The 17,846-nt window shown below is 51.2% G+C and overlaps 1 protein-coding gene across 8 annotated transcripts in view; it reads left to right on the plus strand.

Annotated features, from left to right (window-relative positions):
• Ggt1 (gamma-glutamyltransferase 1) overlaps positions 1 to 17,348 on the plus strand; it is a 20,331-nt gene extending 2,983 nt beyond the window's left edge. For 6 of the 8 annotated variants that reach the window (XM_029482920.1, XM_029482917.1, XM_029482916.1 and 3 more), the window contains 13 exons: positions 4,584 to 4,721; positions 5,208 to 5,375; positions 6,729 to 6,859; positions 6,995 to 7,081; positions 9,494 to 9,686; positions 9,991 to 10,148; positions 11,268 to 11,417; positions 12,174 to 12,310; positions 15,800 to 15,987; positions 16,138 to 16,265; positions 16,368 to 16,480; positions 16,572 to 16,685; positions 17,037 to 17,348. In XM_029482920.1, the coding sequence (XP_029338780.1) occupies positions 5,215 to 5,375; positions 6,729 to 6,859; positions 6,995 to 7,081; positions 9,494 to 9,686; positions 9,991 to 10,148; positions 11,268 to 11,417; positions 12,174 to 12,310; positions 15,800 to 15,987; positions 16,138 to 16,265; positions 16,368 to 16,480; positions 16,572 to 16,685; positions 17,037 to 17,183 (1,707 nt within the window). In that variant the 5' untranslated portion in view covers positions 4,584 to 4,721; positions 5,208 to 5,214 and the 3' untranslated portion in view covers positions 17,184 to 17,348. Of the gene's footprint in view, positions 1 to 2,518; positions 2,619 to 4,583; positions 4,722 to 5,207; positions 5,376 to 6,728; positions 6,860 to 6,994; positions 7,082 to 9,493; positions 9,687 to 9,990; positions 10,149 to 11,267; positions 11,418 to 12,173; positions 12,311 to 15,799; positions 15,988 to 16,137; positions 16,266 to 16,367; positions 16,481 to 16,571; positions 16,686 to 17,036 lie in introns of those variants that run through there. The other 2 variants (XM_029482919.1, XM_021174940.2) reach the window with 2 other exon arrangements.
• Positions 17,349 to 17,846: the final 498 nt, after the last annotated feature.

Raw genomic sequence — 17,846 nt, forward strand, 5'->3', positions numbered from 1 at the left:
TCTCTCTCTCTCTCTCTCTCTCTCTCTCTCTCTCTTTCTCTCTCTCTCTGTGTGTGTGTGTGTGTGTGTGTGTGTGTGTGTGACCCAGGTTGTAAGGCGGGTGTTAGGGGCTCAGAGTGGAGTCACGGACTGCTCAGAGAAGCCTGGTTCTCAGGAAGTAGATTTGAGATCAAGAGTGAAGCAGCCCGAGATCCAAGAGGATATGACCACCCTGGCAGGAGTGATGGTCAGCCGATCAGGAGGCACTGTGCCCTCCAGCCATGCCTGCCCCTCTCTGGGCTTGGGGTGGGGGTGGGGCAGAGACCTTTGTGGTGAGTCATTACCCAGCTCCTGGAGGCTCTGTCACCTCCAGGTCTTTGAGCCTAGACACTTTATCTCTTCTATCAGGCTCCCGGCAAACAGTGCTTTTCACCAAAAAGCACTTTCACTTGGAAGGAAGGGTAAAAAGGGTCTATAGATCTGTGTAAGGTTATAGGTGTGTATTTGTGAGCATTATGGGTATGTGTGTAAGGAGTATAGGTGTGTGTAAGGAGTCTAGGTGTGTGTGTAAGGGTTATAGGTGTGTGTGTAAGGGTTATATGTGTAAGGATGTATAGGTGTATGTGTGTGTAAGGGGTATTGGTGTGTGTGTGTGTGTGTGTGTGTGTAAGGGGTATATGTGTGTTTGTGAGGGGATTGTAGGTATGTTTTCTGATCCTCTGCAGTCTGTACCAGTTCAGCAAATAAGGCAGATTCCAACTTCAGGCCTGGGTGAAGTAAGTGTCCTGTCAGGATACAGACAGGTCTGAGAGGCCAAAGAGATCTGTGTTCTCATACCCAGGTGTTCTTACCAGCATATGGACTGGGGTGGGATGCCCTGACCCACATGTGCTCTGCCGACCTCCCTGGCACAACTCATCTTGGACAGTTTGCTTTTGTCTAAACTTCAGTTTCTTTTCTTTTGTTTTGTTTTCTTTCTTTCTTTCTTTCTTTCTTTCTTTCTTTCTTCTCTCTCTCTCTCTCTCTTTCTTTTTTTCTTTCTTTCTGAGACACCATCTCACTATGTAGCACTGGCTGACCTTGAACTCACGAAGAACAGCCTGCCTCTGCTCCCTAGTGCTGAGGATAAAGGCTTACACCACCACACCTAGCCTTAAGTTTCATTTCTCACTGGTGGCTGTGTTTTCATTGTGCCCAGTTTGACTCCCATAGCCCTGGGACTTCCTAGCAGCCCACAGCTCTGTGGATCTGTTGAAGGATTAGCAGAAACACTTTGGTCTGGCTGTCTTGTATACCACCCTTCTCTACAGCATCTTGGGAACCTACTTTGCTCAGCCTAGATTCAGCTTGGGGTGTATGTGCAATTGTGTGTGTGTTTGTGCATGTGCACATGTGTGTGTATGTTGTATGTGCATGTGCACAGTATATGTGTGTATGGAGTATGTGCATGTGTACAGTATGTGTGTGTATGGTATATGTACATGTGTGCAGTATGTATGTGTATGGTATATGTACATGTGTGCAGTATGTATGTGTATGGTATATGTGCATGTGAGCAGTATGTGTGTGTATGGTGTATGTGCATGTGTGCAGTATGGTATATGTACATGTGTGCAGTATGTATGTGTATGATGTATGTGCATGTGTGCAGTATATTTGTGTGTGGTGTATGTGCATGTGTGCAGTATGTATGTATATGGTGTACGTGCATGTGTGCAGTATGTGTATGTGCTGTGTGTGTGCTGAGTGTGTGTGTGTGCTGTGTGTGTGTGTGTGTTGTGTGCAGGGGAGTGTTCAGAAGCATGGCAGCACCCCGCATCTCTGGTATATGAGGTCATGGCAGCACCCCGCATCTCTGGTATATGAGGTTAAGCACTGCTGAGTTCAGGGAGCTGCCACACTGTGTGCTGGAGTTGGGGAATTGATCACCTTGGTCAGTGAGGACCAGGAGGGAACTGGATGCCCCTTGACGCAGACCCACAGCTGCATCCATTTAATTTGGGGCAGGAACCATGTGGCAGGATGGCCCTGCTGGATCATATGACTTTGTGTCAGGATGGCCTTCTCTGGGCCTTGTCTTTCTAGGCTGCTCCCTGTCACTGTCTGAGTCTGTGGGCTAATGTTCCTTGAATGGTGGTTGAACCGGTCTGGAAGCTGAGGCCCCAGGCCCTGTTCCAGGAACACACGGCTGTCATTGACCTCTTAGATCTGAGCTATGGTCTGGTGCCTGGGGCTACCCCTACTTTATTGCCTCAGGAACATTTTTGAGGACATCATGTCTGTCTCTAAATTCACAGAGGGACTTAGCAGGGGCTGTCTGGAAGGGTTCACCGGTGGCCTCTGCCCCTTGGAGGGAACCAAATCTGGAAAGTGGGGGAGCTCCTTTCCCAGGCTCTTAGTACCTCCCACCTCCCCCGCCCAGAGCCCTCCTGGGGCTGCATGAACTGTAGTCACCTGGTCACAAGCCTGACGCTGCTGCGCCTCCTTGCGGGCTGTGACGTCAGGGTTGACCATCCCCCCAGCCTAGCTGAACCTCTTACAGAGGACTCCCTACCCCACACCCCACTCAGAAGCCTTCAGATGCCCTTCTGGGATGCTGGGCACCTCTTAGCTGACCTCTTGCCCACCTCTCGGATTAGGTAAGCATGTGGGTCCTATACCCCTTTCCTACCTCTGCCCTGAGGAGCTGCTCAACCCCAGATCCTGATCCCAAGTTGGGGTGGGGGCACTGGTCCAGTCTGTAAGGGTGACAGGTATGGCTCTGGCTGCTTCTTGGGGACAACCAGCTCTGTGACCAGGACTTTCTTGGTGGACCTATTCTCCTCCTCCTTCTCATTCCAGAACCGTCCTCTGAGGAAGAGGGGTCTCTTTCCTGGGTCCCCACTGCCTGTAGGGCCTCTGGGAAACCCACCAGAGTTACAGAAAGGGAGGGGTCTGGACTTGAGGACCAATGCCTCGGTTTCCCTCCCAACACCGACATGGGTGTAGCCAGGCTTCTGGCTCTGCACATTCTTTTAGTGAATCTTTGAGAGAACTTGGGGGTGGAGGGGTGGGAAATCGAAGCCCAGGCTTCCAGCCGAGTGTCTTCCGTTTGGATGGAAACATCTGCTCAAAGGAGGCTGGACCAGCCCTCCCTGTCCTGGGAGGAAGGGACAGGGGTCAGGGCTGCCCATTTCCCAGGCTTTTTAGAAGGAGGAACCCTGCCTGGTGCCTTTGTGGGCTGTTGGGTGGATACAGAATGGCTGGCTAAGGAAAGGTAAAATTGTGCACCGCGGGTGTCACGGATGGTACACCTCAGCGTGCTGAGACCCTGGGACCACTTTAAGTTTACACCTCCAAACCTAAAAGAAATGAAGCCCAAGATGCCCCAACTGGGCCAGAGCAGTGACCACACCCATTCCTACCTCCTGCATAGATGGGAGTGTTCCGTATCAAGGATGAATGATGCCACATGTGGGACTGCCCTGGCCACTCAGACCCCCTCGAAACCCTCAGTGTGACTTTCTCACCAGAAGTCCCAGACCCTGACCTAGGTCCTCCCCAGGGACCTGGGTACCCGTATCAGGTCTAAAGAAGGGTATGAACTGTCCCTTGGACAACAAGGACAGGGCCTGGGTGCCATAATGGATAGGAGGAGCCCAGCAGCTTCCTCCTGGGACACCAAACTGACCAGAGGAAGGAAGGAGTGAGTCTCTGTCTTCAGGTCAGAGTCATGCCTAGATTTGAGACAGGGTGGTGTCCCCTCTGCCCTGGGGTTTGGTTCCCTCCTCTGCCTCAAGAGTTGCAAATCTGCTTTCCCACGTACGATGAGACAAACACCAAACCCTGTTACACCACCCACCAACCCTACCCTCTGATCCAAGGGAGAGGAATGTCAGCAATGAGCATGCGTGTTTTTCTAATGTGTTTTCCTTGAATGTTTGCGTGTGTATCATCTGCATGCCTGGTGCCCACAGAGGCCAAAGGAGAGCATCAGATCTCCTGGAACTAGAGAGTTGATGTGAACAGCCATGTGGTTGCTGGGAATGGAACTCGGGTCCTCTGGAAGAGCAGCCAGTGCTCTTAACTGCTGAGCCATCTCTCCAGCCCATCCCCCCCCCTTTTTTTTTTAGATAGGATCTCACACTGTAGCACAGGCTAACCCAGAGCTTACTAGGTAGGTTATGCTGAGCTCAAATCCACAACAATTCTGCTTCAGCTCTCCGAGTGCAAGGGTTACAGGTGTTAGCTTCCGTGCTCAGTTATAGCATTTCACACATCCAAGTTATTAAAAAACACCCCAGCAGGCAAGTGGCAAAGTCCCACCACAGGTGCATACCAACCAGTCTCAGGAAGGGCCTGGACCCTTGAACCCTTTTATATGGTTCACATGCTGCTATTACTACCAAATCCTGGGTTTACGCATGAATGCCCAGTTCTGTGACCCCTTCCCCGGCAGCTCTTGGGAGAAGTCATGCATACATGGAAGCCGCTGGCAGCTTCTGAGGCTCAAGAGTTCAATGGGAGACAGGAAGTCAGCGAGAGCCAGAGGAAGCTCCGCACATCAGGCTCTCCAGAAAAGTTCTGAGCCTGCCCTACACACGTTTGACTTTGTGATTTTTCAGGAGTGCCAGGAGGTAGGCTGCTCTAGCAGTTCAGGGAAGATTGGTCTCTGCAGAGTGTGGAGAGAGTTCCTGCCCATCCATACAGCTGTTTTTCAAAAGCCACCTCCCCAAGAAAGGTTTGGGGGCTCCTACTGGAAGGTAAGTCTTGACCCATGCAGGTAGTCATTGGGTGTCTCCTTGGAAGAAGAGCATGATAGATGCCCAACCCCAAGCTATTCCAGGAGTCCAAAGATAGAGCCAGGCTCTCTGCTAGAGTCAGGCACCCAGAAGGAAAGTGTGAAGCCTAGCGTCCCCGGAGTAGGACAGTGGTGGCTTGGCTTCTTCTGTAAGCAGGTACCCAGGGCATGTGGAGTCTGAAGGGTCTCCTTGGGAGGGTCTGCTAGGAATGAAGTCCACACGGAGATAAGCCCTGAAGATAAATGGGGATTTGTAATAATGGAGGTAGGATCCAGAGCTTTTGGTAGAAGGAATGGCCTGGCCAAAGGTCTGGGGGCTGGACAGGAGCTGAGAGGAGGCCTAGGACTGTGTCCCTGAGGCTTGACTTTAGACTGTGCCCAGTTAGGGGCGCGGGATGGTCTGGAGTTCTCGAGCCTGGGTCTTACTCTACTCTTTCTCACTGGGCAGCAGAGCCATGAAGAATCGGTTTCTGGTGCTGGGCCTGGTGGCTGTGGTTCTGGTATTTGTCATCATCGGCCTCTGTATCTGGTTGCCCTACACCTCTGGGAAGCCCGACCACGTGTACTCCAGGGCGGCGGTGGCCACCGACGCCAAGCGCTGCTCAGAGATTGGACGGTACGTGGGTCTGCTAGGGCAAGGCACCCTGGAAGACCAGTGAGCTTGGGCATAACTCAGGTTCCCATCTGTAAAGTGGACGTAAATCGTGTCCAGTGAGCTGCCTGTCCTTTCCCTGGAATCTCTTGCTAGCCTCTGTCTAGGGAAAAGGGACGGTGATCTGAGAGTCCCTCTTTTCAGCATGTCTCTCCGAAAAATGCTGCTGTCTGATTTTCATTTTAGATGGTGTGGGTTTTTTTTTTTTCTATTTATTTAAAAAGAGTATGTGTTTGTTTTGCCTGTGGGTATGTTTATGCACCACCTGCATGCCTGGTGCCCTCAGAGGTCAGAAGAGGGCATTGGATCCTCTGGAACTAGATTACAGACAGCTGTGAGCTGTAATGTGCTGGTTGCTGGGAATTGAACCAAGGGCTTCTGGAAGAGCAGCCAGTATTCTTAGCCAGGCAACCACTCTGCAGCCTCTGCCCACGTTAGAATGATATCTCATTATATTGTAAACGTCAGTTTCCATTGAGAGACATAATCAGAAAAACCATGCTATGAATAAAAAGTAGCCCTCCCCTTTTTTAAAATGAAATCGTGTATATTTGTTTGCTTGGAAAAGAAAAAAATAAATATCTTTAAGAAACAAAAACTTTGCAAGGCATAGGGGCACAGGCCTTTAATCCCAATGCTGAGGCCATTCTGGTCTACATAGTAAGTTCCAGAGCTATGTAGTGAAAACCTATCTCAAAAGAGAGAGAGACAGACAGACAGAGAGAGAGACAGACAGACAGACAGAGAGAGAGAGAGAGAGAGAGAGAGAGAGAGAGAGAGAAGGGAAAACCTTCAGAGCTAGAGAGATGGCTCAATGATTCAGACTGTGTGTTGCTCTTTCAAAGAACCCAAGTCCAGTTCCCCACACCCATGTCAGGCAGCTCATAACTGCCTGAAACTCCTGTCAAAGGGGACCTGATGCTCTTCTCTGACCCCCATGGGTACCCGCACTTACACACACACACACATACACACAACTTAATAAACAAAAAGAAACCCCAAAAATGTCACCTGTAACCTCAACCCTCAGGATAAGACCCCAGCTCAATAAACTAAACAGGTAAACGAGCCAGGAAACAAAAACCTGGCCCAGCTGAGCATGGAAGCTCCCTAGCTCTCATCTCAACCCTCAGGAGGCTGAGGTTTGAAGCCAGCTTGGGCTACACAGTAAGCCTGATGCAGCATGAGGTTCTGCTCAAAGCAGAAACACCTGGTGTAGGGGCTCGCTTCTGTCTTCTTTTGGGCAGGGTGGCAGGGTGCGGGGCAAGGTCGTCCTGGGAGTCCTCAGGTTCTTGCCTTCCTTTGGGCTGCTTGTAGGGATATCCTACAGGAAGGTGGTTCCGTGGTGGATGCAGCCATCGCAAGCCTGCTGTGTATGGGGCTCATGAATGCCCACAGTATGGGCATCGGGGGCGGCCTGTTCTTCACCATCTACAACAGCACCACAGGTGAGTGTGCATGGTCGGGTGGGTGAGTGGCTCAGGCTATCCCTCACCCATCAGAGTGAGTTGGGTGTCTCCTGGGCTCCCTTGATAGGAGAGGTTGGGGGTAACCTGGCCTGCCAACATGTTTCCTTTTTATAGGAAAGGTTGAGGTTATCAATGCCCGTGAGGTAGCTCCCAGGTTGGCCAATACCACCATGTTCAACAACTCCAAGGACTCTGAAGAAGGTAAGCCATCATGTGGGCAGCATTCCGGGAACGTGTACCTGTCTGAGGCCTGGGGACAGCTCGGGTACCCAGGACACCCTTCCATAACAGATGGTTAAATCGCCATCGTGAAAGGAGGGGTCGGTTCTTTTATTTCTTCTCAGCCCTGCATTGAGGCACCTGTGTGTGCACATGGAGAAAATAATCTTTCTATACGAGTAGACTGTAGCTGTCTTCAGACTCACCAGAAGAGGGCGCCAGATCCCATTACAGATGGTTGTGAGCCACCATGTGGTTGCTGTTAATTGAACTCAGGACCTCTGGAAGAGCAAGCAGTCAGTGCTCTTAACCACTGAGCCATCTCTCTAGCCCAAGCAAATCTTTTTAAAAGCCTATTTTGCTTCTATACTGAACACACGCAGTCCTCCTTCCTTGTCAACATTTCCTTAACAGTTCAGTGGGCTGCCAGTTACTTATATAGCCTTAACTAGGGATTAACTACTGCAGGTCATCACCAACAATTAAATACACAGGAGTGTGCTTCATAAACGGGATGTGGGCATGCATGCATTTTGGTATTCTTGGGGGTTTCTGAGTGCTGAGAGATGACTTCCTTAGTGTAACACTTCCCAAGGGTCTCTGGGACTGTCCCCTTGCCCAAGTGAGTGGTTATTGCTGATGAGGCTCTTGGACCCTCCCTGGTTTCCTGGGGCTGGAGAAAAGATGTCATGTTTGCCCCTGTCCTACAGGTGGGTTGGTAAAACCCAGGGAGGTCATGCTGACCAGGTGAGATTACACAACTCCACAGCTAGTACATGGTAAAGCTAGGACAGAACGAGCTTTCGGCTGTGAAAGCAGCCGGCTGAACTTGGAGCAGATGGCCGTCATGGCTGTTCTCTAGCAGGCAAGGCGGTCAGGATCTGACCTCAGGCTTGCTGGGTAATCCATTGTAGGAGTCCGTTTCTAATGAACCCATTTGCTCCTTAAAGATGTGAACCAGAAAAAGTGAGACGTATTAGGTCAGATGGGGAAATCGAAGCACACAGAGAAAACAAAGCTAGTTTTGGGACTCAGGTCAGTAGACAGGAGGAAAGGGCCTGTCTTAGACTTCATTACTGTTGCCGTGATAAGGCACCATTAGCAAAAGCAGTTTGGGGAGGAAAGAATTTATTCCACTCACAGTTCCATATAGCATGTTCATCATTAACAGCAGTGAGGGCAGGAACCGGGAGGCAGGAGCCGAGGCAGAGGTCATGGAGGGGTGCTGCTTACTGGCTTGTTCGTGGCTTGCCCAGCCTGCTTTCTTATATAGAACCCAGGACCACCAACCCAGGGATGGCACCACCCACAATGGACTGGGCCCTGCCCACATCAGGCAATAAAGAAACTGCCCTATAGGCTTGCTTATGGCCCGATCTTATGGAAGGCATTTTCTCAGTTGGGGCTCCCTCCTCCCTGATGACTCTAGCCTGTGTCAAGCTGACATAAAAGCAGCCAGTACAGGGCTCTTGCCACAGAGCTGCCTCATCTTTGTTGCTGACCTTGCTTTGGTATAGTCTGGCGGAGTTCAGGAATTGTGTGGAACAAGAATGACTGAGGGTAGGTAGCTCGGATTGAGATTTGGGAGGCGGGAGGGATCCCGTTTTCCCCAAGTCTTGTGGACAACCATAATCCTGACACAGGATTTCACAAATGGAGGTACACAGCCACCCGCTCCTCGTTCTGCACCCTCTAAGAAGTATTTGCTCACACTACGAAGATCAGCTGTGATCTTAAACTTGGTTCATCCCCTGGGATGGGGATGAAGCTCAGTGGTGAAACCCTTAGCTAATACCCAGGAGGTCCCGAGTTTGATTCCTAGCACTACCCTAGAAACAAATCCCTTCCCTTCCAGGCTACTCTAGCCCCAGCCATTAGATAGATTGGAGAAATGTTGCTGCTGCTTTTTTTTTTTTTTTTAATATGGAGCTAGACCCAGACAAGCGCCTGACCGCAGAGTAACGACACACCAATTCTTTTCCCGTTTTCCTTTTTAGGTAGGGTCTTGTTAATCTACCACAGCAGTTCTTGAGCTCCTTCTGTAGCCCAGACAGCCCTTAAGTCTGAAAGTCTTCCTGCTCCAGCTTCTCAGTAGCAGGGATTATAGCCCTGGTGACCAGACCACCCAGTAACTAACCTTCCATCCCACCCCCATTCCCACCCCAGACCCCCGTCTCTCTCTCTCTCTCTCTCTCTCTCTCTCTCTGCTTTTGATTTTTCAAGACAGGGTTTCTTTGTGTAGCCCTGGCTGTCCTGGAATACACTTTGTAGACCAGGCTGGCCTTGAACTCAGAAATCCGCCTGCCTCTGCCTCCCAAGTGCTGGGATTAAAGGCATGAACCACCACTGCCCGGCTCTGTCTTTTCTCTCAAACTCTGCTCATCTGGTTCCTAGGTGGCCTTTCGGTGGCTGTCCCTGGTGAAATCCGCGGTTATGAGCTGGCACACCAACGACACGGCCGGCTCCCCTGGGCTCGCCTCTTCCAACCCAGCATCCAGCTGGCTCGCCACGGCTTCCCTGTGGGCAAGGGTTTGGCAATAGCCCTGGACAAAAAACGGGACATCATTGAGAAGACCCCTGCCTTGTGGTAGGTGGCCTCATGTCCATGTAGCCCATCCTGGGAAGGACTGGTGGCACTGCACTCTGCTTTTGAGAGCCTGCCACTTACTGCATCTGGAAACACAGTCAGAGCCTGATTTAGAGGCCCCAGTGAACAATGAGGCCCAAGCAAAATGGGACACTGAGAACCCCAAGCAAGAGCAGAACCCACCCATGGACAGATTCCACCCGTGTTTCTCTTCTGCACCCTGAGGACAAAAGGGTGAGGGGTGGGTATGAGGTGTAATTGGCTTCCCACACCTGCTGCCTTACACAAGTCCTCTCTGCCCCAGCGAGGTGTTCTGCCGCCAAGGGAAGGTGCTTCAAGAAGGAGAGACAGTGACTATGCCGAAGCTGGCTGACACATTTCAGATACTGGCCCAGGAAGGCGCCAAGGCCTTCTACAATGGGAGCCTCACAGCCCAGATTGTGAAAGACATCCAGGAGGCTGGTGAGTGGACTGGAGTGAAGGACTCCACAGAAGGAGCCCTGAGTGGCTCTGAAGTGCTCCCTGCCTAGGTTGGCTGACCTCTGGGTCCTCAGGGAATGCTTGGTGGGGAAGGGTTGGAATGGATTCCCTTGGATTCATAGCTCCTGGCTCACACCTGGCTGAGCAGCACAGGAAATCCTTTCGAGTGTAAATAGAGGTATGGGCAGCCCTTGGGGCTGAAGAAGAACTAGAGGCTTCAGATCTGGAAGGATGACCTGCAAGAAATGAGCCGCAAGGGCAATGGCCGTCAGGCAGAGAAAGAGGACAGCTTGGGCTAAGCAGAAGAGGGGAGTTTTGACTCACTGGCAGGGTGACAAGGCCCGAGGGCTTGGCCTTAATCACAGCATTCTTGCCCTGTTTCGAAAAGTAGGAGAATCAGCACATTGACTTATTTGTTTTTTAAGATTTATTTATTTATTTAATGTATTTGAGTCCACCATTGCTCTCCTCAGACACACCAGAAGAGGGCATCAGATCTCATTACAGATGACTGTGAGCCACCATGCAGTTGCTGGGAATTGAACTCAGGACCTCTGGAAAGAGCAGTCGGCGCTCTTAACCGCTGAGCCATTTCTCCAGCCCAGCATATTGACTTTAACTGCTGTAAATCCTACTTAGATTAGAGAATTAGGAGACTTCTCCCATCCACCCAGTCATCAGTGGGGGAGGAGGAAGGGGATTGGTAAGGGAAAGATGGAGGCAGGTATCCCACTTGGGAAAGACTCTTGTGCCGTAGAAAGGAAAGGTTGACCAGGAAGGAGGCTGTTCTTTGAGCCTGGCATAGGTGGTAAGCACCATTAGTGCCTAGGGAGTCCCGGTGATGGTCAGGGCTATCGGTTTGATGGCCCTGTGGGCCCTTCTGATGGTATAGACCGTCTCCTCACTATGGTACAAACATGTCCTCTTCAGTGGTGACCAAACTCCTTAAACAGCCCTGACCCTACAGCATTCCATTGGCCATACTTCTCGGTTTCACCCCATACTGTGCCCAATGGTAAACCCAGTCCCATGTGATACAACCCTGCCCCCAACCATGACACAACACCATCACACAGCCACTGACCTGCAGTTACACGGCAGGTGGCATTATGACGGTTGAGGACCTGAACAACTACCGTGCGGAGCTGATTGAGCATCCAATGAGCATCGACCTCGGTGATGCGACCCTGTATGTGCCCAGTGCCCCACTCAGCGGGCCCGTGCTGATTCTCATCTTGAACATCCTCAAAGGTGAGATGTCTCTCTCTAGCCCTGCTGAGGGGCAGGGACAGAGACCCAGTGGAATATCGAGCCTGCTTCATGGCTTGTAGCCTCCTGAGGGGGTGATGCTTTGTAGCTAGAGGAGGAAGAATGTTCAGGAAGAGTCAAGGAGTTCAAGGCAGGAAGTCTTATCCAGAGTGTGCTTCTGGCTGGTCTAAGTGATCTTCCAGAAGCCCGTAGACCCTAAGACTCTCAAGTTGGCATGCCCTAGTCTTTTTTTTTTTTTTTTTTTGGTTTTTCGAGACAGGGTTTCTCTGTGTAGCCCTGGCTGTCCTGGCACTCACTTTGTAGACCAGGCTGGCCTCGAACTCAGAAATCCGCCTGCCTCTGCCTCCCGAGTGCTGGGACTAAAGGCGTGCGCCACCACGCCCGGCATCTTTTTTTTTTTAAGATTTATTTATTTATTTTATGCATATGAGTACATCACCATTGCTCCCTTTAGACACACCTGAAGAAGGTGTCAGACCTCATTACAGATGTAAACCATCATGTGGTTGCTGGGAATTGAACTCAGGACCTCTGGAAGAGCAGTCAGTGCTCTTAACCACTGAGCCATCTCTCCAGCCCATGGCATACCCTAGTCTTAACCATGCCTTTCTTGCATGGCCATTGCTGTTGGTTGTTACCTATTTCCTTTCCTATGGCAGAGGGTGGGGAACATGGCTAAGAGCTGTGTTAACCCCTTGAGCCCCAGTTACTACCAGTATGTGCTTGGATACCACTCAGGATACAACTTCTCTCCGAAGAGCGTAGCGACCCCTGAACAGAAGGCGCTGACGTATCACCGTATCGTGGAGGCCTTTCGGTTTGCCTACGCCAAGAGGACCATGCTTGGTGACCCAAAGTTTGTTGATGTGTCTCAGGTAAGGGGATACCCCACAGTGGGTGGGAGACATGCCAAAGGGGTGCTGGGTGAGCTCTGAAAACCACCCACCCCACCGGCTTCATTTGTGCTTTCTGAACCTAGTCTGATTTCAGGGCAGGCTCGTTACCATGTTACTCGTTACCCTGACCTCTGGTTGCTGGAGCTCATAGTGTTGGGGAAACTGAGGAAAGCAGACTTAACAGTGGATAATTGGTGTCTTGTTATCCTGTCTCCAAACCCAACACCTCTGCAACCCAGCTCCTATCTCAGATCCTTTGCACATGCATGGGCCTTTGACCTGGAGGATTTTGGAGTGCTCAGTATAGAAGGGAGGAAGGGGTGGACAGGTTGTATCTCTCGGGAATGATGAGGGGTATGAGAGGGATTAAGACCCAGTAGGCAGAAAGCTCCACTCTGTATCCAAAATGGCTCCAAATTCAAGGCAACCCTGTTACCTCCGCCTCTTAGTGCTAAGGTTACAGGCACGAGCCACCGAGCCTACCCTTACTTTCTTTCAGTTTGCAACAATGAATCCATAGGAAAACCAGCCTGGAGCATCAGTGCACACCTGCATGCTTTCCTTGGCACCCCCATTGGATTGTGAGCATTTGCTACAAGCCTTTCCTTTCTCTTTAACCCCCACCACTATCTCAGTCTTTGTTTCCCTGAGTAAGAAACCATTGCCACAGTCCAGGGTATATTCCTGAAAGCAAGGGTGCCACACACATTGTGTGAGAAAAACCAATATCAGGGCTACATGACTCGTTATCTGCCAGAGGTGGAGCCCCCACCCCAGGGTCTCCGTATCTTTTAGGTTTAACATTAATCAAATCACATCCTACCCTTTGCCACCAGGCCTCTTATGGTAGATCATTTGGTTGCTATGACAAAACCAGAGAGGAACAAGCTTCTGAGCCTGCAGTAAAACAGATAGATAGACCATCATGGCAGAAAGGTATAGTGGAGCAAAGATGACTCTGTGGTGACCAGAAAGCAGAAGACACAGGAAGGGACCAGGTCTATGATCCATCTTTCCAAAGCACATTCCCAGTGACGAATCCAGGATCCCCAATAAAGGCTCCGCCTTCCAGACGGCCATCACTTTCCAGTAGTTCATTGACGCTTCCAATCCAAGCCACACATGTCACCCCGAGCATTTGGGAGGCTGAGGCACAAGTCAAGGCCAGCCCGTGACACATACGAAGACCCACCCTTTCATCCTATCTCAAAACTTATCAATGGATCCAACCATTGAGGTCAGAGCCATCAGATCCAGTCTTTTCAGAAAGCACAGACACATACGGAGGTGAGGGTTTGACTAACCACCTGAGAGTCTTTCAGTGCAATCAAGTAGACAGTCAAATTAACCACCACACCGCTCTGCTCCCTTAACCTGCAGAAGCCCCTCTGCTGCTTTATTGGTTTCTAAAGCCAGTGCTCTCGAAGCATGGTGATGGCCTTGTTCTGCTTCTATTGAGCAGATCCAGGTTGCCACATGCCTTCGCTCGAACTGGGTAGTTCATGCGCTGGGCATTGCTAGTCTGATATAATAAAGGACACTGAGCCACACTCTGCTCTGAAGCCATACAATTTTTGTTTTTTGAGACAGGGTCTCACTAACTATGTAGCTCCAACTAACCTGAAATTCACTCCTTAGACCAGGCTGGCCTTGAATTCACAGAGACCTTCTTCCTGTCTCTTCTTTTTGAGTGCTAGAATTAAAAGCATGTGTGACCATGCCCCCGGGGGAGGGACATGGGACTTATGTGATGCCAAGGAGAGTTTGGCAGGGTCTAGAGAGAAAAGAGAAGACCTGATACTGCCCAGAAAGAACAGCGGGGACTGTTTTAGGGCTTTGGTGGAAAGGGAACAGGGTATCGTGCACTGTGAGGGAGGGCAAAGGGAATCTTGTCAATGTATGACTTAAATGGAGGTGAAGGAGAGGTCACCGTTAGTTAAGATGGGCCCCACTATACCAGTAGTCCAGACAGCCTAGAGTCTGTACATTTCACTGGGGGGAGCAAGAATGGTATGGGCCATTCTGGAACCTGAGAATCTGGGGAGTACCTTAGAGTCAGAGACTCACAGGCAGGTGGGGTGTCTGCTGGCCCTGTAGCTTCAGGGGTCCCAGAATCAGCTAGTGAGTGGAGCTAGAAAGAGCTGCAGGGTGACTTGAACTGACTGTGGGCTAGGACTTAGTGTTCCACTCCTAGAGTCTGGAAACCTAGGAAGACTGCTACAGCTCTCCAGATAGATGCTGACCAGGGAAGGGATTGATCAATCACTGCATGGCTAGGAAGACAGGGAAAGTCTCCTGCAAGTGGGCAGTCTGCTTGGCCTTTAGCCTAACCTGACAGGTCCTGGGGTCCATTTCTTTCTGGCTGTGCCCCCTTTTCCTCTACCTCCCCATCCTCTCCCACCCATAGTTCTCAGCAGCCGTCCTATGCCCATACCATATTTGCATCTTTGTCTTGCCTGTGAACTTCACACATGAACCTGTGTTCATGAGCCCATGCACCCAAGCTGAGTTTTTCAGTGTGTCGTGGCTGTGTGTCCCAAAGCAAGCAAGTCCCTAGCTGCCCCTCCATCTGCTCCTTCTTTAGCGTTTATTTTCCCAGGTAACGACAACTCCAGGCCAAAGACCTCAAGGCCACTATCTTTTTCTCCCCCCCACAGTGACGTCTTCATCTGTCACGTGGTTGTCCACAGTCTTTTCTGGGAGCCCCCCCAGATGGAACCTATGAAAATCTTTCTCATCCTGCTTACTCCTCTACCCCAAGCCTGTGTGGCTTGTAGCAAAAAAGCCGAAGTCAAGCCTCTTCCTTCATCCTGTTCATTCTCCATTATCAGAGGTTTTGTTTTTTCCTAAAGACTTATTTATTTATTATATGTAAGTACACTGTAGCTGTCTTCAGACACACCAGAAGAGAGCATCCGATCTCATTACAGATGGTTATAAGCCACCATGTGGTTGCTGGGATTGGAACTCAGGACCTCCAGAAGAGCAGTCAGTGCTCTTAACCACTGAGTCATCTCACCAGCCCTACCCCTCAGGTTTCATTCAGGGCTCTCCACTAGAATGCTTTCTGCTTCTCCTCCTCTATTCCTGTCATTTGGCCTCCCATTTCCAGTACTCTCCCTGCCTACTAGTGTTCTCTCCATGTTACACCAATCAAGACCTGAATCTTCCCTGCTGATTCTTCAGCTCTGATCACTTGGCACAAGTCCCATAAACAATCATACAGATCATGTAAGAACATGGCAAGGGTCTAGTGGCTTGAGGGACAGACAGACACAGGCTAGACGTTAAAGAGGGTGTCAGGCCGGATTTAAAAGGTACTGTCCCTGGTCCTGGGGAGGTCCTGGTTTAGCATAGAGGTAAGATCCACGGCTGGGGCTTCCTAAGACCAGCTGGGACAGCCCTGTTGCATCCCCTTCCCGCCTCCTCCCTCCTAACCTCCTCAGGCCAGCTCTGGGGTCTCGGCAGGTGATTCGAAACATGAGCTCTGAGTTCTACGCCACCCAGCTCCGAGCCCGCATCACTGATGAAACCACCCACCCAGCCGCCTACTATGAGCCCGAATTCTACCTTCCGGATGATGGAGGCACCGCTCACCTGTCTGCGGTTTCAGAGGATGGCAGTGCTGTGGCCGCCACCAGTACCATCAACCTCTAGTAGGGGCTGGGCAGCTGTTGGGCAGAGCAGGGACCTGGGGGTGGGTGGGTGGGTGGGGCTCCTAGTGAGTGCTCTTGGCCTGGGCTAGGTGGGGACCAGGTGGGGAATGGTTGGGTTGTATATCGTTATCTGAGCTGGCCTATCTTCAGCTTTGGCTCCAAGGTCCTGTCTCGGGTCAGTGGCATCCTGTTTAATGATGAGATGGATGACTTCAGCTCGCCCAACTTCATCAACCAGTTCGGGGTAGCCCCCTCACCAGCCAACTTCATCAAGCCAGGTGCAGGGTGGGAATCCTGGGATGCAGGGCATGAGTTGGGAGGGGGCTGGTACCCTAGGCAGGCAGCTGACCAGCACCCCTGTCTCCTCCTATGGATCATAGGTAAGCAGCCTCTTTCATCCATGTGTCCCTCAATCATTGTGGATAAGGACGGCCAGGTTCGCATGGTGGTCGGAGCCTCAGGGGGTACCCAGATTACCACATCTGTTGCACTGGTATGTGCCTTTTGCCTGCCCTTTCCTGCTCCCATCTCTCTCTGCCCTTGCTCCTGGGTTATACTGACATCTTGTTATACTTTCCCGCCAGGCCATCATCAACAGCCTGTGGTTCGGATACGATGTGAAGAGAGCCGTGGAGGAGCCCCGGCTGCACAACCAGCTTTTGCCTAATACCACAACAGTAGAGAAAGACATTGATCAGGTAGGCTGGGAGCTGAGGAGACAGAATCATGGTGTGGGATGAGAGAGCATCCTAGAGGCTGGCATCTTCTGAGTTACGACAAAGCAAACAGTGGCAAATGCCCCCTGGCCAAGGTATGGGGTCTCCAGGCCCTCAGCATAGATCATCCCGAGTCCTTGCTCAATGTCAGCCAAACAGCCATTCCTAGGAGACCTTGGAAGCTTAGGTACCTCCAAGTCTTCCTGCTCATGTGACCCGAAGTAGGTCTAAGTGGGCTTGTGAGGCCCATGACCATACAGGAATGGCTCCAGCCACATCTGTGGCCCTGCTGAGACGTGTCCTGTCCTCTCACACACACCGCCCCCCCCCCAGGTGGTGACTGCAGGCCTGAAGACTCGGCACCACCATACAGAGGTCACGCCCACCTTCATCGCTGTAGTTCAGGCGGTTGTTCGAGCATCAGGTGGTTGGGCAGCTGCTTCAGACTCCAGAAAAGGCGGGGAACCTGCTGGCTACTGAGTGCCCGGAAGAGGCAAGACTGACCCGCAGCCAAGGGATGAGAATGGGAACAGGAGCAAGAGTGGGACGCTGGAGAACATGCCGCCCCTGGGTGGGACAGAGGAGCGCAATAAATGGAGGCCACCGCCAAGCTGCGGGAAGCCTTTGCGGGCTGGACTTTCCATATCATGGACTTTAGTGTCTTGTGTATGAAATGGAGCCATCTCGCTTGGAGAATGACAAGGCAGGATCCTAAGACTTACCGTGATGTTAGTCATGAAGCTAACACCAACCTTTAAGTGGGGAGATCCCACTGTGCCTGAGAGTTAGGGGGATGGGGTAAACAGAACACCTAAATTGTCCTAAGCAGTGACACTTGCAATATTAGCCACTAGAGGGCGCCCCGACCTTGCCATTAACTGGAACAAAGCAACGCCGCTGTAGCTGTGGGTGGAGAATGCTTCTAGGACAGATGTGGGCTCTCATTGGCCCGCACTTAGGGGGTAAAACTGAAGGAGAGTAGACTAGAGACAAAAACAAGGCAATTAGGGGGTAAAACTGAAGGAGAGTAGACTAGAGACAAAAACAAGACAATTTGGCTAAGGCCATACTTGAGGTCACTTTCCAAGCACAAACCCAGAGTGAAAGCCAAGCTTGTCTTGCAAGAGGCCCAGTTCTCAAACA

Source organism: Mus caroli, chromosome 10 (assembly GCF_900094665.2).
Source record: "Mus caroli chromosome 10, CAROLI_EIJ_v1.1, whole genome shotgun sequence".
NCBI classification, from domain to species: domain Eukaryota; kingdom Metazoa; phylum Chordata; class Mammalia; order Rodentia; family Muridae; genus Mus; species Mus caroli.